The 27,315-nt window shown below is 37.9% G+C and overlaps 1 protein-coding gene across 1 annotated transcript; it reads right to left on the bottom strand.

The window, feature by feature from the left end:
• Window positions 1-449: 449 nt before the first annotated feature.
• Window positions 450-26,856, bottom strand: p2rx7 (purinergic receptor P2X, ligand-gated ion channel, 7). The gene is made up of 13 exons (XM_039772120.1): window positions 26,181-26,856; window positions 20,045-20,192; window positions 17,139-17,210; window positions 15,251-15,326; window positions 13,874-13,970; window positions 11,652-11,732; window positions 9,943-10,084; window positions 9,528-9,664; window positions 8,787-8,877; window positions 8,572-8,637; window positions 5,309-5,425; window positions 2,682-2,789; window positions 450-1,365 (listed from the first exon to the last, which is right to left on the bottom strand). The coding sequence occupies exons 1-13, from the start codon at window positions 26,303-26,305 to the stop codon at window positions 901-903; spliced, it is 1,725 nt and encodes a 574-aa protein (XP_039628054.1). The 5' UTR covers window positions 26,306-26,856; the 3' UTR covers window positions 450-900.
• Window positions 26,857-27,315: the final 459 nt, after the last annotated feature.

The following is a 27,315-nucleotide window of genomic DNA, read 5'->3' as shown; positions in this document are numbered from 1 at the left end:
CCCAATATCAATACAACCCGTAAGTGCAGAATCATCATAAAATTAATTTAAAAAAATCAAATCAATAAACACCTACATAACATAGATAAAAAACTAACAGAGTTGTTACTTCTGTCCATTAATTTTTCTACCGGGGTGTGCAGAAACTCCTTAATTATGTATAAATTGTCAAATTTATTTTTTAAGTCTTGTATTATGCAGTCTACAACGGTGATCTTGAACTCATTGATTCTGTATCTTTCCCGGCTTTGTCCAGCCAGGGTGATTGTGAATGAAGCACATCCCAGCACATTGGGCTCAAGACAGGAGCTGGCTAGATGGGGTGCCAGTCCGTCGCTGGGCAAAGTCATGCAGATGCCCTACAATGAGCCAGCTTGGGATCGGTAAATAAATAAAGCAACACGCCTTTGAAATCATTAAAAGTAGTTTATAAAAAATACTGTGACTTTGTACAAATGAACAGTCATTTTTCAGGTGTATGCATTTATTTACTGTATAAATCTATATAAAAAATAAAACTGTAAGAAAATTAGCAGAAACAATCACTTATTTCTCCATGTTCAAATCCTAATTGTCAAAATCAGATTTTCAATAACCTCTCAAAATATAATATTATAATTACATTTAAAATTCTTGCCCCATCTCAATGTCCAGTATTTGGAAAAAAAAAACAAACAATAAAAGTCGTTCTTAGTGCATTTCTATTTTGTTTGCAGGTTTTTTGTAGGATGAAAGCGTTTTTAAGCCTACGTAACCATGATCACTTAAGTATGGCTGGCAGACTTTAACATCTTGCAATAGATACACAAAAGGTTTTAAATGTCAGTTCTTCTAAGCATAATGTGGATGTATCCAGCATACCTAAACATTACTGTATGGCAATGTACATTTCAGATTTGTTTAATTTTGTTCACCTTTGTTTTCAAGGCACAGGCCCTTATAGTGACCACTAGCATTGGGAAATTTGTGTCTGACTTTATTCACACAGCACCGAGGCACTACAGCTATACCTCCAGGAGAAATGCTTCCAAAGCGCCACTCTACATACTGCCTATAGGCACAGTGTCGCAGTTTACAGATAATATTTTCATTGGATAAATCCAAAAGAGGGTTCTCATACAGCAGGGTCAGCTCCAAGGTCCGCCTGTCCAGAACAAGCCTACTGAACAATTCTGATGTAGTTATGCATTGCCCATTACTTCGGCGACAGCAGAGCTGCTCGTGGTTAGTTGGTGCAGAGCTGCAGTGTCCACAGTGGCACCATGATGGAATGTCTTTCTTCTCTATTAAATGTGACACTTCTTGCATTTCCACATCTTGGTCTTTCAATGACATTGACAGCTGCTTTCTGCTGCTTTCACGGTGCTGTATAGGTTAAAAAAAAAAAAAAAGCAAACACATAGTTCTACACTTTGTCTTAACTTACAACATTTTAAATAACTTTAGGAACAATGGTAAAGGTCGTCATCATCATCATCTTCTTTTTTAATAGGAATAATATACTCAAAGGTGTGGGTATACTAATGTAACAGCAGGAAGGATTTAAGGTCACAGAATCTGTGCCAGCATTACAAATATTACATTCTTATACCACAGCCCTCATTCATAGCAGGTCTTCTCTGAGTCAAGTTGCTCATTAGTAAAAAAGAGACTTCAGTAGCTTTAAGACGGGGGGGTGATTGTTAACTTTGGAAAGTACTTAATTGGTGAAGACTACTCAGTAATCAAGATGAAGACTGTTTAAAATTAGAAGAGGCACCATCAGCTAGGGGGAACTGCCATGAAAAGAACAAACCAGTCTCAAATGATATTTGTGCATTGTTTTTAAAACATTAGGTAAAGTCAATCCAAATCAACTCTGGATCATTTGTGTGAGTGTTCATCTAAAGCTAGAAAAAATACTTCAAAAACAGACATACATTGGGAAGGTGATGGTATATAGACATACAGTAGACATGTTATACCTAAAAGGCACTTATGAAGGTAAAATCAGACAAAGTACACAAGCAATTGTCTGTTATAACGGTTCAGATGGCTTATAATGGTGTGGGGTGTACATTCTGGCATAGAATAAATTCACTAGGTTTCTTTAACAATAAGGAAGTAAGTACACAGCAGATTTTTTGTGACTATTATATGGTGAAGCATTTCTATCCTGATGGTGTATGCACATAAACCTACTCAGAGAGTGTAAATTACCAAGGAATAGTTTAGGGGCATGGAAACAATGAAAACAAAAATGGCACAATGGCTGCTTCAGTCATGTCTTGGTTACTTTGAGCACTTAGTAGGCACTCAAGTGCAGCACCAGAAACTGCCCTTTTCAAGTCACTATCAAAATATTAATTGACGGCGTTTCTTATAGAAGAACGGCACGCCACTTTATTTTCTGGGTACTTTTAGAAACAATGGCAATGCACAATTAAAGTCATTCTCCTGGTGATCCAACTACCTGTTAAGCCAATTTGTTTACCTGTTACCTTTAATTTGTCCCTTATCTCTATGTACTGTATATGCAGTTTATTACCTTATCTAGTATAATTTCCCCTTACTCCTGTATGAAATGTTGTATAGTAGGATCTTCCATAATGTTTAACAAAGCTATATGGAAATGATTTATTTTCATTTTAATGACTGAGGATGATGTCCCATTCTCTGAAAGTCAGGAGCAGTAAACACACCTGTCTCGCCTGTACAGATGCAGCTTTCACTTCCTGCAAGCTGTTTTCCACTGATCCTTTTATCATTGCAATATGACTCTCATCTACAAAAGAGATATAGAGTGCATCCTAAGGAAAAGATCAAAGGAAATATTATGTAAAATCTGTACATAGGAACACAAGACATTTATTATCTAGAACAAACCATTCCCCCCAATCTAGATCATTAATATACACCTAAATCACTAAAGAAAGTCTAGAATTGAAGGTCATCAAAATTCTTTTGTCTATTTTTCTATTGTTCTCTTTATGAAAAAAATATTTACTCTTTAACAACTTCAATCTCTGTGTATGTTGTTTTGTTGAATATCCAATTCTTATGTAACATCTGGCATTCCTTTCATAATCTGCACACATATTTCATGTCAACTCTGAACTGTTGATTACTTACACTATAAGCTTTGAACTCATTCAGGCTTTCATTCATTATCCTGAAGATTCAAAATAAGCAAAGTTGTTTATCTCTGAGCATTTGGTAGCACTACTATGCATTCTTTGTAATTTGAAGACTGAATGTATACAGTGTTTCAGATGAGGCCTCTCAAATACTTTGTAGTGTATGCATAATTTCTATAAAACTGTATTCAACTTGCTCTACTAGTTACTCAAGAACGTACTGGCCTTCTTAGACAGTGACAAGTCTATTGCAACTCCTAAGTTGTTTTTTCCCCATAAAGTGTAATGTAAAATTTCCTATATCATATATAGGAGACACACACAGTGATATTTGAGAAGTGAAATGAAGTTTATTGGATTTACAGAAAGTGTGCAATAATTGTTCAAACAAAATCAGGCAGATGAATAAATTTGGGCACCACAAAAAAGAAATCAATATTTAGTAGATCCGCCTTTTGCAGAAATTCCAGCCTCTAAACACTTCCTGTAGGTTCCAATGAGAGTCTGGATTGTGGTTAAAGGTATTTAGGACCATTTCTCCTTACAAAACATCTCCAGTTCATTCAGGTTTGATGGCTTCCGAGCATGGACAGCTCTCTTTAACTCACACCACAGATTTTCAATTATATTCAGGTCTGGGGACTGAGATGGCCATTCCAGAACGTTGTACTTGTTCCTCTGCATGAATGCCTTAGTGGATTTTGAGCAGTGTTTCGGGTCGTTGTCTTGTTGAAAGATCCAGCCCCGGCGCAGCTTCAGCTTTGTCACTGATTCCTGGACATTGGTCTCCAGAATCTGCTGATACTGAGTGGAATCAATGCGTCCCACAAATTTGACAAGATTCCCAGTCCCTGCACTGGCCACAAAGCCCCACAGCATGATGGAACCACCACCATATTTGACTGGAGGTAGCAGGTGTTTTTCTTGGAATGCTGTGTTCTTTTTCCTCCATGCATAACGCCCCTTGTTATGCCCAAATAACTCCATTTTAGTTTCATCAGTCCACAGCACCTTATTCCAAAATGAAGCTGGCTTGTCCAAATGTGCTTGAGCAGACCTCAAGCGGCTCTGTTTGTGCTTCATCTGCATCACTCTCGCATACAGCATCTCCTTGTGTAAAGTGCACCGAATGGTTGAACGATGCACAGTGACTCCATCTGCTGCAAGATGATGTTGTAGGTCTTTGGTGCTGGTCTGTGGGTTGACTCTGACTGTTCTCACCATTCGTCGCTTCTGACTAACCGAAATCTTTCTTGGTCTGCCACTTCGAGCCTTAACTTGAACTTAGCCTGTGGTCTTCCATTTCCTCAATATGTTCCTAACTGTGGAAACAGACAGCTTAAATCTCTGGGACAGCTTTCTGTATCCTTCCCTTAAACCATGATGGTGAACAATCTTTGTCTTCAGGTCATTTGAGTGTTGTTTTGTGACCCCCATGTTGCTACTCTTCAGAGAAAATGAAAGGAGGAGGGAAACTTACAATTGCCCCCCTTAAATACTCGGATTCGCCTGTGTATGTAAGTCAGGGGTCACTGAGCTTACCAAGCCACTTCTCAAATATCACTGTGTGTGTCTCCTATATGATATATTTAACTGACATTTTTTATCGTAAAAACCAACGATTTATACAGGAAAATAATGACTATTAACAAGGTTGTCCAAACTTTTGCATCCCACTGTATGTGTATATATATATATATATATATATATATATATATATATATATATATATATATATATATATATATATATATTTTTTTCTGACGATTTCAATAGTTTCTAGGCCTTTTATAGCATGGGCTTACACAGCTAGTATCTTAATGCTTTTACTTCCTTTAAGTAAAACAATGCATTCATTTACATTAATAGACTGAAAAAAGCTGGAAACTATCCTACATATATCAAGCACAGAACAAACTCTGGACAGGAGAGCAGTCCATAATGGGACCCATACTCATATTCTGTCAAATTAGCACAATTTAGAGCTGCCAATTCACTTTGGGATCTGCTATGAACATTTATTTCCTAAATGAATGTTGAGTGAAAATAGGGAAACCATCAGCAAAAGTTGAACTAAACCATTGTCCTTTCAGAGGACAGTGGAGCCACTTTATCATCAGACTTACTGGTTTTCTTCTAAACCAACATTTGGCAATGATCATGTGCTTGATGTACTGGTGCATTATACATACCTGTACCAAACCATCTAAATATTCATATTTCTTCTGTTTGTAGATCTTTTTTTGATTTTTCATGCAGCACTTGCTGGAAAACTCAGTTGTGATAAGTAAATCAATCAGTACTGTAGCCTGAAAACAAATCATGTAATAATCATTATATTTGCTTGTGTAGGTTTTTCTGGTTCTTTTATTTTGAAGCTCAATTAGAACTGATTCACAAATAACAGTGTGCTATTTTATGCGGTTACACTTACAATTCTTCTATTGGCAGAAAAGTTTGATTTAGTAATCCTATTACTATTACAACAAAAACATTTTAAATCCCATCAGTTTTTTGTTTTTTTTGATTTTATTGAAATCACACAACATCCCATACAAATAAATCCATTTTTACTAAAATAAGATCGAAAACAAATCAACCCCCACCCCAGAGAAAGAGAGCTAAGCCAGCAGAGTAAAACTTAAAGCTAAAATCGCATCAGTTTTTGAGATGTGTTAAACTCATTTATTTTCATTTAAGTCATACTAGCAGACCTCGTGCGCCTCGCTGCAGTCGCTATAGTTGGAATAATTATGTATCTACATGCGACTTATAGAGCTTCTTTATATACATTTTTGGTTGTCCTAAACACTAAGAAACACTAAAGGAAAAAATACTATTCAGTAAGTACTGCGTCTAGTAAACAGTAAATCAGTAAAGGAGAGAGGACTAAACACTAAGGAAAAAGAACGGCAAGACCGCGTCAGCTGCGGAGCTCAGCTCGGAGCGAAATGAAGTGAATGAAATGACGTGAATGGGAGGGGAGATGATCACGTGACTCCCCCCACCCGCCTAACTCTCCATCCCTCCACAAACACAGTCTCTCGGATACCAACTCTCCTTTATATGTATAGATTTATCACACAAATCATTTATACAATAAATTAAATATTGTAAATAGGCTATTTATTCACATTCAAAGAGTCAACAAAGTAAAAAGAATACAACTCTACATCTAGTGGGTGCACTAGTTGCTCATATCTGTTTTATAAAGATAAAATTATGCCCCTGAACTATTGCCTAAGATATGATGTAGGAACAAGGAATGGGAAAGTTTATGCCTTTGGCTTATTTATATTATGTCATTGGATTGGACGCTGTATGTTTTTACTGTGCAGTTAAGACTGCAATTTCATTTCATCCCATTCCTGTTCAGCTTTGATGCCAATTTTACCAGCATTACAACAGTGTTTCATGTCCAGACCTTTTCTTTGTTTTTTTTAAACAGTTGGCTTTATTCCATCCATCCATTATCCAACCCGCTATATCCTAATACAGGGTCACGGGGGTCTGCTGGAGCCAATTCTAGCCAACACAGGACGTAAGGCAGGAACAAATTCCGGGGAGGGCGCCAGCCCACCGCAGGGCACACACACACACCAAGCACACACATTCCAGAAACAGCAATATTAGCTGCAAAGGCCAAATATACATGTTTTGGGTTCTGCTAGTTAAGTTACCACTGCTGTGAATGATTGTGTGTTCTCACTGGCAACTTGTGTTAAAAAATAGCAAATTGTACAGTATTTAAAAGAGTAAAGCCTCAAGGCAGGATATTTTTATAGCCTGGGCCAAAAAAAAAAAAATTATCTACAGTCAGAGACAGTGGAAATTACGTACTGGTGATTGCAAGCTGCATTGGTGACTAGTCAAATGATTTTATGGATGAAGCTGTCCATTCAGACAGCAACATCAATGTGGAAGATGAGAGTAATAAAAAAATTCAACTAAATATTGTTTATTGGTATATGAAAAAAAGGTTCACAGGAATAGGTACTATATAAATGACATTTTGAGTTTTCTTTTTTTAAATATTTACTATATTTAACAATGTATTAAGATGGTGTTTTTATCAGTAAATGCAATCAATAATTAGTCCACCACTGTGATTTAAGTTTTAAATGATTATGCAGACATTTATGCAGTTTTTATGCCTGTCTCTCTATTATAATAAAAAAAATGTAAAACAGAAATTATTAATCGATGAAATAACGGCACAGCGAAAAGAGATTGAATATATTGTTCAGATTTAAACTTTAAGTCAGAGACTTGTAGATCGTCTAATTCATGTTGCCATCAGGGAAGAGTAGTGTTTCTTCCCAATGAAGAGGCGTATCCACGAGAGTTAAAAGATTTGTTGCTTGATGAAAGTGAAAACCACATATGAGAACGGCAGAGACACAAAGTGGCTGGAGCATAGTGCAGGCCGGGGGCAAAGCCCCCTAGTACTTCCATATATTACACATAGATGTAGTTTGTATTTACCTTGTAAATATTCAGAGAAAACCTGAAACTAAAATTCAAACCAACCAGAATCTGAGGTTACAAATGTAAAGAGTAGAAAGACTGTCAATAAGGGGTGAGTTAAAATTATGTTAACACTAACGGTACTGCTATGTACAAGTATATACTTATATACAATTTATGTGCCACATATGGTACATGTGTTGAAAATGAGGTGGCGAACAGGTTGAGACATTCCTGTAAATCATGTTGCACATATGAAGTATGTTTTGTGAATAAATTGTTTCCGCCATTCAAATATTAACATAATTTTCGCTCACCCTGTATATGAAAGCTACCACTCCTTGTTGCTACTGTTTTTTTTATTAAACCATGGTTTAACACTGGAGTGCTGCCTAGTTTAAAAACATCAAACAGTCCAGCCTATGGAATTTTTTCGTAAACCAAGCCGAAGAGATAGAAATCAGACAAGAAACCTGATCATGTTATCGCTGTCCGAGACCATTGTTTGTTGATATTTATTGACTCTACAAAATAATGGTAACTAATACTCACACATTTCTTCACACTTTTACAAAATTACACTCATGTTTAGTGTAAAAAGGTGCTGATTGCAAGAAGATTGAAGAAAAAAAAAAAAGCAAGCAATTTCTGTGCTGTAAAGGTCCACTTTTTCTACTACCTGTTTCTTCGGTGAACTGATCATTTGTGAATTCAAAGTGAAATATGAAAGCTTTGTCAGCACGGGGGTGTTCAGGTTTGTTTAAACATATGAGAGCTCCTCTTTGCCTGAAGTATGCGTAGACCATAACATAATGACAAAATTCAAATAAAGAAACTGAAGGCTCACTTTTTGGATTAGGTCTACCCTGGATGGTACATGCAAGATGGAGTTTGACATTTTAACTTGCTACTGTATGCAACAAGGCATCACATTCATTTTTTGCCACAGTTTTAGCAATCAATTGTATTTTCATAACAAAATACTCACCATTCCAAAATAAGATAAGGTGGACCCAATGTATAAAATAAGATTAATAAAATTGAATTTTCCTGCCTTAGAAAAGGAAAGAGGAAGAGAGAGAGAGAAAAATTACCAATCAAATAAAAACTTCAAGCTCTTTCTTCTTATTGATATATATCAAACAAAGTGTGTAAGCATTTTAGAATATAAAGATGATGATTAATACAGAAAAAAGTGCTCACTTTTCCATACACCATGACATCAAATCTGATGGCATATGCCTTGATCAGTGTACGTTCCTCTACACCATTCACTTTATAATATCTTGCAAACCTAAAAAAATATTAAGGAAGGTTAAACAGAAAATCAGTTATTCAGAGGTCTGCTGCCTAACTGAAATATCACAATGTATTAAAAAAGGACAAAATATAAAGTAATATTGCATAATACTAAAGCATGTTTATTCCAATTATGGGCCAAGGGTAATGAAAGCCTATTCCATCAGCACTGGCCACGCAGATCAACGGTCCAACATGTGCACACACCCATATAGTGACCAGTTTGGAATCACCAATTAATCTAACCCTCACGTCTTTAAGGGGATGTGAAAGTCAGGTCAGACAGGCAGGAGGGAACAGCATACAGACTGAGAAAACATGCTAACTCCACATGACAGGGTGCAGGAATCACAAACTGGATTTGTAAGGTTTCGAAGCCAAGTACTGTATGAACATGTCATGCTGAAATGAACTGTACACAAAAACATCACATTATACAGAGAAATTATTACTTAAGCTCAGGAGCAGTCCTTTTGGCCTGTGGAAATAAATTTCAAGTCTGGATAAAAATACAATGGGAAAAAAAAAAGACCATCATCATTAGTATGCAATGTTCACTGATGCACTATAATGCATATAAAATATGCTCAATACTAGCATCTATTGATATGGATTAGTATGGCGAATTTATCTTAAAAATCCTACCGAAAATTCAAGCCAGGCATTACAGTTTTATTATCGACCCTTTCATCAAGCCTTCGGAATTGATATTGAGGAATACATTTGTATGACAGCATGTCCAAGTTGCAGTCCCATTCAATTTGTATCCCGATAATACCACCCTAAAAGTGAACAATAGCATACTGTAATTCACATAGAGCACTTCATCTAAAGTTTCAAAAGATTTTTTTGCTGTACTGTGCTAAAAATGAGGTATTGTCCTGACTCTCACTCTGCGATTCTAGCAGTCTGTAGCTTGAGAAAAGTCAAATGTATTGAGTAATGATATAAAACAACAAACATCTGTTTTGAACCCACTATTTGCATTTTGAGGTTTCAGGGATCCAAAGCCCAGTTGTCTCATCAATATTAAAAGGGAAAGGAAGTAAACTGAACAAACCTCAATGGCTATCTGAGTGAAATTTTCTCCAGCTTCTTTGACAATATCTCCCAAACGAAACACAGGGCACAGTGGGTCAGTCTTCTTGTTGTATCTACAGTTCTTCAGGGAGCTGGCTTTCATCTCTGGCAAAATGTTTCTCCTAACACCAAAGCACACAAAGCCAACACATTCACAACTGACATTGTTTATCATAAAAGAGCTTCACTCTTCTTTTCATTGTATCAGAATAAAATTTTTCCCTTGAAGATTCCCATGCGCTTGATTCACCCTCTCCTGCAAGTGTAATACTAAATATTGCAGAACTAAATATTTATTCATAATGTACTTTATTAACAATTCCCAAAACCATTGCAAATTGGATCCTCTTTCTACTTCAAAACAAATTAAACATACCACACCAACTCACCCGGCTTTTTCACACGACTGTTAAGAGTCTGCAAACCTGAGTACAGGTTTTTCATTATCAGTTACGACCATATTGTCTGTATACATTCTTAAGTTTAGAAATGATCAGTTTATGATTTTTAAATTTGGGGGTGTTATCTGGACAGGACAACTGTCTTTTTTCCTAATTACTCCAATCCTGAATCTGATACGTGGGTTAGAAAAATTAATAGATGGATACAATGAAGGATGTGATTTAAAAAAATAATTAATGGAATTGTAATCAATCAAAACACATTATTTATTGCAAAACTATTATTTATTTTACATCATTTTGAAAAGTTGGAGGAAAAAAATAAATAATTAAAAAAAAAATCAAACTAAAGGAAAACAATTTACTGGAAATTGAGACAGAAGCCAATTAGCAATATAATGTCTGGTATTCTGTATAACTGATATTAGCGGTTAGCTTTTGTATCCCACGAATTGTAACTACTTTATATGTTGTTATGAGTGCTTCAATTGTGATAATCAAAATTTGTTACCTTGTCCTATAACACTCTCCCCTCAAAGTCCCCCCCAGACTGATGTTTCTGTCACTTTGGATTAAAGTGTCAGCCAAGCAAATAAAAAGTAAACGTAAATAATAAAAGACGATGTAAAACATGCTTCCTTTTAATGAAATCTGCAAACAAATTTTAAAATAATTATCAAATTTACAACTGCTTCTGAATAAAAACACTATACTAGTGAACTCTTAGCTTGTCCGGATTGAATGATTCACTGTAGAGAATTAAAAACAAGACAGCATGACTCAAAGGTAGAACTACAAATTACAACCCCATTTCTTCAATTGCTACATACAGAAGCTTTTCTGTTAGGTTTCCCTTTTGGTGTATAAAGCATTGACTAGATCAGCCTCACTGTGCCTTATTGAATCTATTAAAACCTAAAGTATACTCCAGAAAATACACTTCATCACAAGATGTACGGTTAATTTAACATGGATAAATAAAAGTACATTCTGATGCAGAGTTTTTGGGACTCCATATTCTAAAATATCACACGTGGCAATAGCAGAGACACTCCATTTTTTTTAATCAACAGTTAATGATGCATCTATTTAAAATGATCTTTCTCTTTAAGATTTATTAATTCACAGTACTTTTTACTAAATGTGCTATCACATAACAAATGTCAGTTATACTGAATCATTCCTATTATCATTCCATTTTCTGTGTCTTCCATGGATGTCAGTTTTACTTTGAACAACTAAACACAAAATAACAAGCAACAACTGATTATATGATTAAAAATCTTACCTTGTATAATTGAAATTTGGGAATGCAATACTATTTTTTATTAAGACAGTGAAATTTTCTGCTGAGGCAAAAAGTGCAGGCCTGAAATGAAATGAAAGGAAAATACAGTAATGTTTAAATTACAATGCCATAAGCAAAAATACAATTTGTAAAGACTTCATAATCAATATAGCCAAGAAAAGTACTTTATGATTTAATTATAGTACATATATATAGGGTGGTCCAGATCTAATTGTGCAGATCCAGATTGTCTGGATGACTTTGATTTATGCGGGGACAATTCCAGTTCGGCGCAAAGACGATTCTTCATGTTGTCAGTTCGTACACTTCTCGATGGTCTGGGATTTTTCAGGTGATTTTCTATGTAATAAACTTAATAAGTTATAGCGTAATGAAAATTGCATAATTAGATCTGGATCACCCTATACTTTGTCCAATGCACTGAAGAAATTTCAGTAGCTGCAGAATTGATAATTATCTTATTATATGGGATGGTATGGTCGTGCTACACTAAATGTCTATCAACGGATGTTTAAATCTCCCATCATTAACAGCCAATGTAGAACTGACACATTGTCTACATGTCTGCGTGAGTCTTCTCCATGTTATGCATGGTCCTGTGTAAGTCAGTGTAGGTGTGCTCTCATAAGTGTGCTCTGCTGTAGACTGGAGTCCAGTGTGTTCCTCATATTGCATGAATAGTCTGCAGCCTTTACCAATCCTGGACTGGAATAAGAGGACTCTAAACAGACACTATAATCAGGCTAAAGATTAAAAGTGGCACTGCGCAGTGGATATCAAGAAATTTCAGATGTTAATGTAAATCATATCAGACCTTTTTTACCTAGAATTATTTTAATAAAACTATTTAAGTGAAAAATCAAATAGATAATTACTTTGAAACCTAAATTCATTTTTTTCATGAGGTACTGTCATTGTCCAAAGATGTGAATGTTAATTGCTAATTCTAAAGCAGGGGTGTCAAACTCAAGGATCGAGCCCTGGGACCTTTATAATGCAACCTTCTTCAGCAATATTCAAGTCATGTTATATATGGCACATGAAGACCTTGAGTTTTCTCAAAGAGCCCCTTTAACCTGTGTTTCAAATGTAATTTACATCTGCTATTAAAATACCTCTCCCCATGTCTGCAGGCCCAAAATATAGGGGAGGGGAGGCTACTAAAATATTGTTAGAATGGAAACTGACACAACAATAAAAAGAGAAAAGAAAATGCCATGCCACACTGGCTGCCATTATAAAATGTAATCTTTTAACAGGATGCCAAATAGCAATAGTCTCGAGGCAAAGATGGTGGCTCAACTTCATGCATGCCATGGCTGCCAGCTCCACTTACTTTTGAAAACTAAACAACTGTCAGGCCTGGCCCCCCTCCACAGTTAACCTGACTGCTGTCACCATCCTACATGATTCTTTGGTCTTACGTATATGAATATTGTTACACACTGTGCCGTATGGCAAAGCTATAAGTGAGCATAACGATTATTTTTTCCTCCCCAAATGTTATGCAAACACAGTTGATTTTCAGATTAGGCAACAAACACATGATCCATATCACTACAAAAAGAGGAAATGATTAGTAATGTATAAAAAAGGAAATGCAACAAAATGAATAAACAGAGTGACTAGAAACCTCATTTTAGAGTTGCTTCTGTATTGAATTACCACAAAGACGTAATTGGACTCTGTAATGTTTATCTGTGAATCAACTTAACAGTCTGTTTTATTTTTGCATCTTTCATAAGTTTTCAATGAAGAAAGCGTGTATTCCAAAAACAGCTGAACTAAAACTACCCCTTTAGATCATACGTTTTGAAAAATGACCCCACACCCCAAATCTTCTAAGTGCTTTATTTGAGATGAGAATTACCTGGAAAAATGCTATCCTTGTAGAGTGGGAGCAGTTGAAATATACAGTATGTAAATAGACAATTCTTCAGTTCCACCCGGGTGGGTAAACATTAACATTATACAAAGTTATTGTCCGTTTAACCTGCATTGTTATCACTCTTTAATAATATTGTTTTTTATCAATATGCTGCTGTTGGAGTATGTGAATTTCTCCTTGGGATTAATAAAGTATCTATCTATCGATCTAGACTGGATTTAGTTTGCTGTGTCTATACAAGTAGCATACTGACACATTACTTCAAATATCAGAAAGGCAGCCCCTTAAAAAGTATGGGTGTTTCTTTACTTACTTTGGTGGCAATTTGTGTCCCTCTGTCGGACACCAAGCAAGCACCCTGCATATTTTAATCTTTGGAGTATTTTCCACACAATCGCCTGTTTGAATCCCTAGAATATGGAAAGAAATCAGCTCGTACATAAATGTGAAAAAAACAATGGAATTTTGATCATTAAATATTATTTTAGAACGTTGACATGATAAAAAGGAATTATAAAGGGAAATGTTGAGAAGTGTAAACTACTGGGTAATCGAATTCATAGAACAAACTTTTAAAAAAAACAAGCAAACATCTTTCAGACCGTCAGGCTCATTTGTTTAGCAAAGAGTTTTATGTTGTTCAAAAGTCTCATCTGAGCATCCTTTGAAGCCCATAGTACATTATAGCTTCAATCCTATTTCAATTACTATACAACAGCTTTACAATATAGCTTAATGCATTCTTTGCCTGTTATTTTTTCTGCATTACCAAGAGGAAGAAAAGAAAGTCGCATTAAAGTAAACCCCAGAATCCTTTTTTATAAGTTGCATCCTGTTGGTCAGCATGGACCATCATGTTTTTATAACTTTTGTTTCTGTTACAAGCACAGAGTAATACAGGAATAATTATCTGATCGTCTTCATTCCTGGTTTCTCATGAAACACTCAGTCTTCCTAAGAAGAATTACAATAAAAAAATGTTGATATATACTGTATTTCTTTTTTTTTTTTTTTAAATTAAAACACAACTGGGTCTTTCGGGATATTTGGGCAGGCATCTACTACTACTGTATTAGATATCTTTAGGCTGTATGTTTTTTTTTAATTTATAATAGCAAGAAATATAAAAGAAGCCACAATACCTAATACCTGGTTTAGTGCCTGTGAGAAATGTGCACATTCTCTACAGATTCTTGTGGTTTTCTTGCCACATGCAATGACAGGACGTTTGCTGCATAGCAAATGTGAGTGGGTGTGTAACGGAGTGTGCTGTATAATAGACCGGCGTCCCATCCAGATATCGCTTCTGCTCAGAGTCAGACGGTACCAGGATACTCTCCAATTGCCTGCCTGCCTTGTACTGAATAAAATTAATTTAGAAAATAGCATTATTTTTATAGCTTAACAAAACTTTATTTATTATGCTATGTAACAGTAAATGGCAGTCAACCTACAGGTGAAATAATTCATGGTGTAAATATGTACAGTAAATTTTCCCTCCATGTCCTGATTATTTCTTTGCCTCTGTTATAGCTTGAATTGGCGTGGTAGGTTTATAGAATTCTCTGTTTCACTGCAAGCTTAACCAAAATAATAGAAAGGTAGCAGCGCACTCTACTGCAAATCCTGGAGTGTTCTCTATGGCACTGTATACACAGATCTAATAGATTTAGGAATAGCGTTTTCATACCATAACTGTGCTGATCACTCTCTCCTTTTATGCAGTCTTTGTTTGATTCACATCTTTTTCCATTTTTTGTTATATCCTAAAAAAAAAACACAAATCTATATGTACATACATATACATATATGCACATATACATACACATATACAAATTAAGACAAATGTATAAATTCTTTGCCATGACTTCATTATTTCTCATTTATAGCATTTTTTTGTTTTCCTCTAGGCTTGTGTTGTTCAGTAATTATAAACTATCAATTAGTCTCATTAATCTATTTTCTTATGATGGTTTTCCATCACAGGGTCACAAAGGGTCATAATTCAACCTACAATGTGGCAGTCTAACATGAAATGCCACACTCCGAATGCCCACATTCATTCCAGAGCAATTCAGAGTCACCAATCAAGTACAGATGTCTGTGAATTTCCAACTATCCCAGGGGTCCTCAGTCCCAGTCCTGGAGGGCCGCAGTGGCTCCAGGTTTTTGTTCTAACCTGGTTGCTTAATTAGAAAGCAATTCTTGCCAATAATTTCATTTCATGTCTTGTTAGTTGCTTTAACTCTGCTATGTCAGCTCATTCTCATATCCTCGATTTTCTTCCCTTTTTTAAGGATATCATCCAAATGATTTGAAGGCTACAGTGGAGGAGTAATTCTCAGTCCTTTACTTTTTTCTCTTCACTTTCCTTACAAGTATTTAATTTTACCAAATAGTGCATGATAAATACACACAGGTGTAAATGGTAACACGCTAAATGGAGAAATGCCAGTCTCTTTTGTCATTTGCATGTTATTGCTGATTAGGAGCAATTAAGACTAAAATAAGCAATAAGCGAGACAACTAAAGTGAAACAAAAGTGTTACTTGAGCAATAAGGGCATCTTATTAAACAATTGGGAAGGAGCAAAAACCTGCAGTCACTGTGGCCCATCAGGACCGTCATTTAGGATTCCTGAACTATACGGCCATTCTGTCTTATGACCCGTGGCCCACAGTTATTCGCTTTGACTCAAAGACTAATCTATTAGCAGGTTAGGAAATGAAATGCAAATGCTGTATTGCAGACAGAAAAACCCATCATCTTAGCATACCACGGTGGAAAGGCAAGGATCACCAGGGGACATACAAGGAGTACACTAGATGCAGGGTTACAATGGGCACAACAGGAATGTAAAGAGGTGGGGAGACTGGTAAAAGAAGAGTGCAACACCCCAGAGTCAGCAGGGTGGCAACAGAGATATCAGGATTGTGACAGGTGGGTCCCTGGTGTCTTAAACAATGGGCAAGCACCCAAAATGTTACTTATACCTGAGAGGTAAGGTCAGAGCCAAGGCATAAAGTGATCGTGAAGTCTTCTAGAGGGCACTGTGGTCTGATAGTTCCAAGAATCTGAACACCTGTCCAAACCTAAGAAGTGATCATAGTGCTAGACCTGGAAGTTACCTATTAAATAAAAGAAAGTTCTTGGCTAATGTTTACTAGGCCTGGAGTTAGATGAAGGGAGAAAGACAAGCCAGGAATTTAAGAGAGTGGAAGATAAAATATTTTGTGGTGCTTTGGGATATGTGCAAAAAAAAAAAAAGAAATAGGAAGGCAACAGACTTATCAGAAAAGGGATAATTCACATTATAAAAGTTACGGTGTACAGTAATGGAACAATCTAAGCTTGAATCACACTGCCTCCAATACAGCTACCTGTGTTTTATTGTGTCTTGTCATGATAGTGCTAAGAAAAAGCCTATTTCCACATTAGATTTAACTGTACAAATTGCCATATCTTTTTTTATTACGTAAAACCACTATCCACCTATTACCAGAATTCCCTTGTTTGCCACAGTATCAAAGAGTATCAGACTGCCTTCCGAGTCTAAAAATATGTTACAAAACACTTACCTCAATGCAGTAGCCTTGTCTTTGATTCTTTGTTATTATAGCATTTGTCACAACTAGAAAGGACTCTTTGCCCTGCAGAAAAAAATACGCATGCATTGAAAAGTGAACTTGGCAAAGTACTAGGTCAAAACAATAAACCCTGGTGTGGTGCCTTGCTTTATTTTTCAGGGCTGCACTTCTGATTCAATATTACAAAGTCCTATTAAATGCTTGCTTTAAACATGAGACTTTAACATTAATAGTAGATCCTGAAGTTCTGGTGCAGATGGACAAATGAGGTAAAAACAGAAACAGCATAGTAGGTCTTCTGCAACAAACATCAGGGCTCTCCATCACAAAGTAGTTTAAACTGTCAGAATTTTTTTGCCTTTTTTCTTTTTCAAGCTGTAACCAGAGTTGAAAAATAGCTATATGATATTGTGATTTGTTAAACGTAATTAGGTTATATGATTAGAGAGGATGCCCTGTTCACAGATAAAGAAAGACTGTCCTATATTGGGGTATTAGAGGGCCTAATCAATGATCTATTATATATAATCTAATCCGGGGTGGTCAATGTCAGTCCTGGAGAGCCACAGTGGCTACAGGTTTTCATCTCAACCCAATTGCTTAATTATAAACCGATCTTTTCCAATCTCACATCTTATTTCATTTTATGGCTTGTTAGTCTGCAATGTAAGGTTCTTATATCGTAGATTTTTTTTTTCCCAAGGATATCCTCAAAATGATTTATAAACCTAAAATGGATCATTTTCAATAGAATTAATTAATAGAAATTAATAGAAAACAATTTTCTATTAATTGTTTTATGAAATCCAACACTGTATGATGAACACACAGAGATGTACATCGAAACAAGCTAGATGGTAAACTTCTGACTGCTTTGTCATTTACATCTTATTGTTAATAAGGAGCCATTAAAACAGAGAATGCAGCTAAGATTGAAATAAGCAATCAAAGGTGGGGAAGGTTAGCAAGTGAGACCACTAAAATAAAGCATCAAAATGTCACTTAAGTAATAAGGGCTTCATCAGCAGTAATTGACTTCTCATTAAGAAACTGGACTGGAACAAAAACCTGCGGCCACTGCGGCCATCCAGGACTGACATTGCCTACCCTGATCTTGTAGAAGGAATTTTTTTTTATATTACCATAGAGAATAGCAAATTAACATAAAGAGCCATAAAAAGTAATTAAAAGCTTCTAAAATATTAAGATTAAGCATAAATTAGAATGTTAAGCAAATAAGATAGGTCAAGCAAATAGTTAACTAAAAATCAGTTACATTGCATTATTTTTTAAGCTTACAGCAAAATATCTAGTCTGGGAAAGATCAGAAATTGACACATCGAAACCAGCTTTGGACAAGATAAGAGTTTGAGAACACCTGTGATTCAAGGCTAGGAAGCTAGGAAGCGATAACACAGAGAAGATGGCTCTGGAAGGCGCGTAACGAAACCAGCTGGATTGGTGAATCAGCAGGAAAGGAACAAAAGGCTTTTGCTGTAAGCAAGGTCACATTGTAATCAGAAAGAGAAAATCTTAGTAAATTCAGGCTTTAGCAAAAGTGTTAGAATATATTGGAAATTAGCTTTAGTGTAGCAATTAAGACAAATTAAGCATGCCAAGCAATGATTAAATGAAAGCATATACAATATTTCTTTTTAATTAAAGTTTAGCTTTAGGCCACTATTATAGTATAGCTTGAAAGGCTAGAGGAGGAAGTGACACCATGAAAGACCAAATATGGAATAGAGGACATCTGCTCAGTTGAAGAACCAATCAGGAATAAGAAAAACAGAAACTGCAATAAACAATAGTCAGTATAGCCAGGTGCAGAATGAGCTCATTGAACAAGGTTTAAATGATAAGAAATTGTTATAAAAACTTATTTTGGGTTAAGATTTGACTTATTATGGCAATGTTCAGGGTTTCAGCTCAATTTGGCTGTATTGGGTTGAGTCCGTGTGGTTGATTTATTGCAATAAAGCTTTAAAACTATGTCGATCTATCCAGAGTCCTAATAGCCTTTATTTTTAGTTAAAAAGCCTTCTGATGATGAAATTTTTGCCACGACAATCTAATCTATCCTCATATGCAAATAGCTCACTTGATATTATCTATACCTGGTATTGATCACAAACAGCTCAAATGCTGAAAGTGTGGAATGGGTATCAGGATGCCTCAAGTGGAAAACCTGTTGACACCAATATAACGTTGACTCTGTGCCAAGGACCATTCCTCTACGGTCCTATCGAAAGAAGGAACTGCAGTCTTCATGACCACTGCTGAAGAACCACATAACAATGGCACTGTTCTAATGGCTGTATTTGTAAATCTAAATGATTATTCTACAATGTATATTAGACGCAAAAAGCTGTAATTTAAAGCAAGTTACATATATTCTTCCCTTTATACTACATTTCTCTTATCTTAGTATTTCCACAATGGTTACTAAAAGGGTATATATAAAGGTATGAATTGTAAACTGTATTTCTAAACAGAACACATTTCCACAGAATGCATGCCGACGCTGGACACACAAGTCTTTCCTGTCAACACTGAGGGAAATATTAGGACTGGTGCTAGAATGGAGTGCCACATTATCACACTTGTGTACCCACAGCCCAAGACTGAGTCACCATTCAGCGTAAAATGCACAGTCTAAGGGAGTGGAAGAAAACCAGTTTAGGTGTAGGGATGGTGTGCAATCTTCACAGTCACAGTTTTGGAATTTGAACCCAGATCCCAGGAAAAGTAAGGCACTCATGCTTGTAACTACAAGGAGCACATTTACAATTTAGACAAGTATAAAATAACCAAGAAAGCTTTAGGAATAATATCCAAGAAGCTACAAAGACAGTCTTTAACATGATTTTTAACATTTAGCACCTTCATCAACTTACATGTGACTGCCCACTGTGATCAGCTACGTCCCATACAATTTCCCCAAGTTCGGAGTTATTGGCCAGAGCTACACCCTTCACTTTTGTGACCACTGAGCTGATGACCTCATCGTGTTCCTGGTATTCCTTATTCCAGAATAGCATGAAACTGAAAAAGTGAAATAAATAAATAAATAATCATCAACAATGACAAACATTGTTCCTTAAAGAACTGTTTCAAAAAAGAAAGCTCCAAAGGCCCCATTGTGAAAATATCACAACATAACATTCTCAAGCCCACTTAGTCCAGTTCAGGGTCGTGGGGGGTCTGAGCCTATCCTTGGAAAACTGGAAGCTTTGCTGGGCGACAGCCCTGGTCAGGACACCAGTTCATTGTGAGGCTCATTCACACAAAACCCCACCCCACCCCCAATTCATTTGGGACAAACAACATCTGGGCAAGTGATTCAACCAACATGATGGAATTGAGGCATCGGTGTTAACAACAGCCCCATTACGCTCCCTCTAATGTCAAAATACAGTTGTCAACCATAGAGACAATTGCCTTACTATAATCAGGTACAAATATTCATTGTATCATCAAGTAGCTCCCTTTTCTTTGCCCAGCCAGGTACATTTTTTTTCTTCAAATTTGACACCACAGGTGGGAGGCTTTGTGATAAATGGCCTATCAGAGTTGCACTTGATTCTGCCTGAGTTGGCTACTGGGCCAGTAACTTACAGATTAGCCCATTACATAATGTAGCATATTATGAAGGTTTTTATTTTCAGCTTTTGTTTAGTAATTTCCCCTGGTATTCCTTCTCCACTGAACGTTTTGTATTTGTATGCACAGCAGTGGTTTACTTGTTTGTGTTCATATAAATTTTAAAACCTCAACAAAAGATGCGATCACCTCCAGCACGTGAATGTACAGTACACTCTATTTGAAAGCATAGTGAATCATTTACTGTATATCACTGATCCCACGTCTACGTAAAAAGTAAACTCAAGCTTTTTCAAGACCAAAGTCACACTTGGGCCTCATTTCCAACAAAAACTGTAGTCCGCAACCAAAATAGCTGGCCTCCATAACTTATGCTGGATATTTGTGTTTCAACTATTACTTTTGTGGTGGAAGTGCCGGCTGTACTCCCGGAAGCTCTCCGGGTGTCCCTTCTTCTCTTCCCCCCAGCACTTCCTGGTGTGGCAGAAGTGCTGTGGTCCAGGGCTCGAAAGGCATTGAGGTGCCCCCTGGCGGTGACCCCCCAAAGCAACCAGGGTGGCGGCCCCCACGTGATCCAGGGTGGGCGTAGACCCTCTTCCAGTCCTTCAGGGTGTCCCGGTCGGGTCGTTGCCCCTGGCATCCCTAACACTTTATACTTCCATGGTGGCACAGTGGTAATGCTGCTGCCTCGCAGTAAGGAGACCTGCGGGTTCGCTTCCCAGGTCCTCTGTGCATGGAGTTTGCATGTTCTCCCCGTGTCTGCGTGGGTTTCCTCCCACAGTCCAAAGACATGCAGGTTAGGTACATTGGCGATCCTAAATTGTCCCATGTGTGTGGACTTGTGTGTGCCCTGTGGTGGGCTGGCACCCTGTGTTGGCTGGGATTGGCTCCAGCAGACCCCCCGTGACCCTGTGTTAGGATATAGACGGACTGACTTACTTTATACTTCCTCCGCACCAAATTAATTAATACATTATTCAGAATGTCATGGTCTTTCATGAGATCTTGGCAGTGAAACTGCAACACTCGTCTACACTTGTTGCACTGCCAAACAATATATTGCAGCATTTTTAACTTTTACGGAGAAAATAAAGCAGCCTCAGTAAAAGTGAAAACTAGGATTTGACAGTTATATTTCTGTTATATCTGAGCTAACTAACTTTACCGTTTGGGGTTGCGGAGTCTGAGTGGCCATTACTCTGGCCAAAAAGCGCAGCCCACAAACCAGCTTTATTACATAAACTAAATTCCCTAACTATTTGAGCCATCCTTGAGGGTTAATTTTACAACCAATTCTTTCAAATTTGCACAGTTAATGTCCAGGAGGGTCAGTTAACCCACTAGGTATCACACCCACCTAATTGCTTTTCTGTGTGAACACTAGAGGTCGCTGTTGCCCCTTTAAACCCAACAGACAGATACGCAGACACAGGGTAAAAGCACAAAGAAGTTCTTTCAATTCTTATTCCTTCTTCACAGTGCCTTTCAAGCACCACGGCCACCATAAACAATGAAGCAACACAATTCTCTTTCCTCTAAACCTCCCAGCAAGCTCGGTCCTACTCCTCCTGACCTGCTGGGTTCCCAACAGTCCTTTAAATACTCTTTGACCCAAAAGTGCTTCTGTCCTTCCAATCAGGTGACTCATTCACACTTCCGGGTCAGGTGGGAAACTTAGGTTTCTTCTTCACCCCAGAAGAACTTCAGGGCTTCCATCCTCATGACTCAACAGTACTTCTGGGCTATGGATGAGGCATGGCACCCATGGTACCCAACAGGGCTGAGAAAACGAACTCAAAGTCCCAGGATGCCCTGTGGGATTCCGGGGCACCGCTATGTTCCAGGGCAGCTGCCATCTAGCATTTTGGGGAGGAGCCAGTGTCCAAAAGTAGCTGCCTCCCCACCATCCTTCCATCCGGGTTGAGATGCCAGCCGCCCATCACACCAGACATTAGGCCGCAATGAATTCCACAAAGATAGTCTGACATAATCCCTTGAGCATTCAACTTTGAACAACACTATAGGTGCAGTTCCTGCTTCTAACCCACGGTTTGACTAGGAACAATTTACGAAATCTACACAACCAGTCAAGTGCTGACAATGCAGACTTTCTCTTGCTAGTGTTTTTTTTTTCCTCGAAAAAAGTGGAAACCTTATTTGAAAAGAATTATAAAGAATTACACAAAGGTTAAATGACACCGTAGATCTGGATTTTGTTTTCAGTGCATTGCATCCCCTTACAGCAGTTTGGCACCATTCTGTGAACAGGCTTTTGTTACACATAGCAGCCATGTAAGTCGTCTGGAAATGGACTCTTCTCTGTAAAGTTAACACTTCTCCTCACCTGGATAGAAAAGATATGAAGTGGCTCAAGAAACCCGGCTTAATTTAGTGGATACCATTTGAGTATCTGTGAGATGAGACGGATGAGGTGTGCCCATGCAGTTGCTAATGTGCAGCAACTACAGTATGGGCATTACCCATGTGCCGTACTGTATATGAAAATGCTATTACATATTAAGGGTAGACTTTACTTTAATTCTTCCCTCTTATCTTGGTGGGAAGATGGTCAACGAGGGGTAAAAATATTTACTGTTATTCACAGTGTGCTGCTAGATAATAAATGGGGCTAATGAAAAGAGACATCGCCTTCTAGCCTTTGTTTTCCTAAAGTTTCATGCAGAATTCATGCCACAACACGCTGTATTCGAAGATTTTTATACAATACCATTTTTCCCACCTTCAGTTTTTAAGTGTCTGTGGACGGCGCTGGGGGGTGTAACATGCCCCTGCCTAGGTCTCCTATAGAAAATGAATGCTAACTTTGTTAACTTGTTCTTCTATTGGCTGCTCCCGTTACTGGCGGCCACGGCAACAAAACAGCCATTTATAATGATGACGTACGTTCATTTTCTGTGACCGGCTTTGTAAAGCTGCTCCCTGCAACCACTCTATGAATTCATTGTGTTAGGAAAGAGAGATCTCTTGATGGCTGATCAGGAACTTTAGGAACCAAGTGGCTAGTGAGATTATACAAAACTGAAACCACCAAAGGAGCAGAACTTCTCTTTTGGTCTAAGTGCAAATTATCTAAAATCCAACAAAACACAGTACATTGTAAATAGCTGGGGGGCGCTAAACCCAGAGACACAACTACACAGCACAATGCTGGCTTCAAACAAGACTCCAAATCCTCTTCCACAACAGTATAATACAATAATATGTTCTGTTGCCTCGTTCCATACCTCCCAAGTGGTCTCATTCACTTCTCCTCCTGACTCTGACTGACTGTTCTATAGGAGAAGACTCACTCTTTCATGCTAGACCTGGAAGATGTTTTGGGCCCACAACATAGCACTTTGGAGGAATTCTGGGTCATGCAGATTCCTTCAAAGAAGAGGCAAGGTTTCATGGTAAGTCCCTCTGGCTGCCCCACAGGACTACAATTCACACCCTGCCATGCGGGTATTTGTATGGTAGTTCCCCCATTGGGATGCTGCCACCATTTGTACCAGGGGAACACATAATCCCAATCCACAGACACGTCCTGTTCTTCCGAACAGGCATTCCGTCCTGGTAAGGAACCAACACACATCCCAGTCAGAACATCAGTACATCGATGTCCATCCATTACAGCCTCCCTCCCAGGGAAGGAACCATCATCCATCTGGGTCGGGAAACCAATTCCCATATGGTACTCACAATAAAGATTAAATGTGAAACGAATTCACGTCAACAATTAAATATGTGACATGCATATTTAGCTTTTAAGCACTCCTCCGATCTGCTGCTTCTCATGCAAATTGCTAACGGAGTCTCTCAGCAATGCTGTAAAACTTCTTCTTTGAATGTTTGACCGTCTTTAATTACTGAGAGGCATCTTGCCCTTAGCAAGTTAGTTTATCTGGGACTGTACGACATACCGTTGAACTCTGCAGGGGAGGGTGGTCCCCTTATCTTTCTACACATGTGTAACTGACGAGCTTTACATCCTGGAAAATACGATTCACATTGCATTCAATCAAACTTGATGACGCGTATACTCTTAATTCACAACTGCAATGAAGCTACAGGAAGCATAAATACAAAAAATACAGATAAAGCGAAATTAATGAATTGTGTTAAATGTATCCTGCTTTAGCATGAATACGTATTCACTCATTTCTAGGCCTGGTTACTTTTTAGTTGAACTTCGCAGCATTTGTGAAATTCTATACAACAGTCTTACTACTTTTACTTAAAGGCTAAAAAAAACGTATCAAATATAAAGTACAATCCTGCACTAGAAAAGTATTTTCATGAAAGAGATGAACAGATATTAAATTACAAGAGAGGACAAAACAGTCGCCTTCATCTTTTATGGTGAGGTATATATTTTACGTGCAGCTCTATTAAAGGATATCAGAGCTGAAAGTTTATAGCTCTTTGGTGACTTTAACAAAACTATTCTTACAATTTACAATACATATTAGTAATACAAGCCTGGTTGTAAGATTATAGCATCTCATCTTAAACTTTGAAATACATTTATATTTCCATGCAAACCATAAAGAGGTGAAAGTCATACATAACAGCCAGATTACATCAAGGGCGTAAACTTTGGTTACTTGGGATTCCTGTCAGTATATTAAATACTTATATTTAAGAATATGTGTTTAAATGATCTGAAGTGACAGCTTATGAAAAATTACACCTTAATGTGGCACCTAAATCATGTCTTAATTTTACAAAAGCTGATGAACTTAAATACATTTTGTCTTTAACTAGTGTCCCCATCTTCAAAAAAGACACACAGTTTACAGATTCAGTTTATAGTACTGACAGTTTGCCTTTGCATTCACGTTTATGTTAACTCCCAACAAAACTCCTAAAGGCGCCAAGGTGGCGCTTCCCGGATCCTCCCTGTGTGGAGTTTGCATGTTCTCCCGGTGTCTGCGTGGGTTTCCTCCCACAGTCCTAAGACATGCATGTTACGTGCATTGGCGATTCTAAATCGTCCCAAATGTGTGCTGTGTGTGTGTGTGTGTGTGTGTCCTGCCCGGGGTTTGTTTCCTGCCTTGCGCCCTGTGTTGGATGGGATTGGCTCCAGCAGACCCCCGTGACCCTGTAGTTACGATATAGCGGGTTGGATAATGGATGGATGGAAAACTCCTAAAAACTAACTTCTGCTTGAAACTCTCTTATGCAAGCTAAAAAGAATGCGTTGCAAATAAAGAGACAATGTCAGCATTCAGTTTTTAGACAGATCACAGGATTACGTAATTGTTATCTAAAATATCCAAGGAAGAATAATAACAGACCTCTACACCATGAACACATGACAGATCTTTTTCTTTTTGGCTCCGAAAGCAAGAAGTAAAAAGCAGAACAATCAAATGACCATCCCACAGATTCCAACTCCTCTGTGCCCACGTCGCCCACAAAACTCACCAGATGCCAATCAGGATGAAGCCAGTGAAAAACCACTTCAGCGATCCCAGTGGTCGACTACGGATGAGCACCAGTTTGTTGGTCTCGTACTCGCAAAAACCGAGTGAGCTGCAGGTGCAGCCCATACTGGAAGGCCACGAGAATTCGTCCGCTTGTCGCTCCCTCACTACACTCACGTGTCGGGCACGTCACGGAGCGAGCACTTGGATTTCATGCGATCCCGAACAATGCTCTTGTTTTGTGGAATCTTGCAAAATGCAGTGACGGTAGCGTAGAAAAATGACAATAACATTAACAAGGTAGAAAAACGTATAAAAGGAAGCGGTTTCTCGTTAGTCTGATTAAATGTCTCTGAACGCTGTGTATCTGCAGCCGATGACTCGTGTGGGTGGTGACCACTTTGCATATCCGGAGAAACACACAAAATGAGAAAGAGTGACGTTCAGTCCAGCGGCCACTAAGTGCCGGATAAATACTTGAGCAGAAGGCGCCCACTAAAGCCCTTTACAAAACCCTCATTCACAGCGTATGACGTTAAAAACTGAAACGTCATAAAGTACTTTTTGTTCTTCATGAATGGAAGCTTAATAATAGGCTATACCGCCGGCAAACTTAACGCATAAATTATGCCAGACGTTTAAAATACAAACTGCCTATACAATAAAACTGACATCAGCAGTGAGCGCGAATTGTAAGGCCGCTTGTTTGAACAAGCAGTATAGCCCGGCAAAGCGGGCGTTACGTTCAGGTGATTGGTTAAAAAATAAATGGGCGGGGAACTTTTCAAAACCGGCGGGATTTACAGGTTAGGTTTCTCCTCGGTAACTATGCACTTCTTCTGTCGGCTGCTCCCGTTAGGGGTCGCCACGGCGGATCATCTTTTTCCATGTCTTCCTGTCCTCTGCAACTTTCTCTGTTACACCCACCACATTCATGTCTTCTCTCACCACATCCATAAACCTTCTCTTAGACATTCCTCTTTAACTCTTCCCTGGCAGCTCTATCCTTAGCATCCTTCTCCCAACATACCCAGCATCTCTCCTCTGCACATGTTCAAACCAACGCAATCTCGCCTCTCTGACTTTGTCTCCCAATCGTCTAACTTGAGTTAACCCTCTAATATACTCATTCCTAT

This window comes from Polypterus senegalus, chromosome 12 (assembly GCF_016835505.1).
Source record: "Polypterus senegalus isolate Bchr_013 chromosome 12, ASM1683550v1, whole genome shotgun sequence".
In the NCBI taxonomy this organism is placed as follows: Eukaryota; Metazoa; Chordata; class Cladistia; order Polypteriformes; family Polypteridae; genus Polypterus; species Polypterus senegalus.
This window is presented reverse-complemented; position numbering and strand designations above follow the sequence as displayed.

What these genes read in the sequence shown, in the direction of transcription:
- p2rx7 (XM_039772120.1), bottom strand. Translation starts at nt 26,305, where the DNA reads ATGGGCTGCACCTGCAGCTCACTCGGTTTTTGCGAGTACGAGACCAAC. An exon ending in TTCATCCTGATTGGCATCTG is followed by an intron (nt 20,193 to 26,180) that starts GTGAGTTTTGTG and finishes TCACTTTTTCAG; the next exon opens with TTTCATGCTATTCTGGAATA. An exon ending in GAGTGATCAGCACAGTTATG is followed by an intron (nt 13,971 to 15,250) that starts GTATGAAAACGC and finishes TCCATATTCTAG; the next exon opens with GGATTCAAACAGGCGATTGT.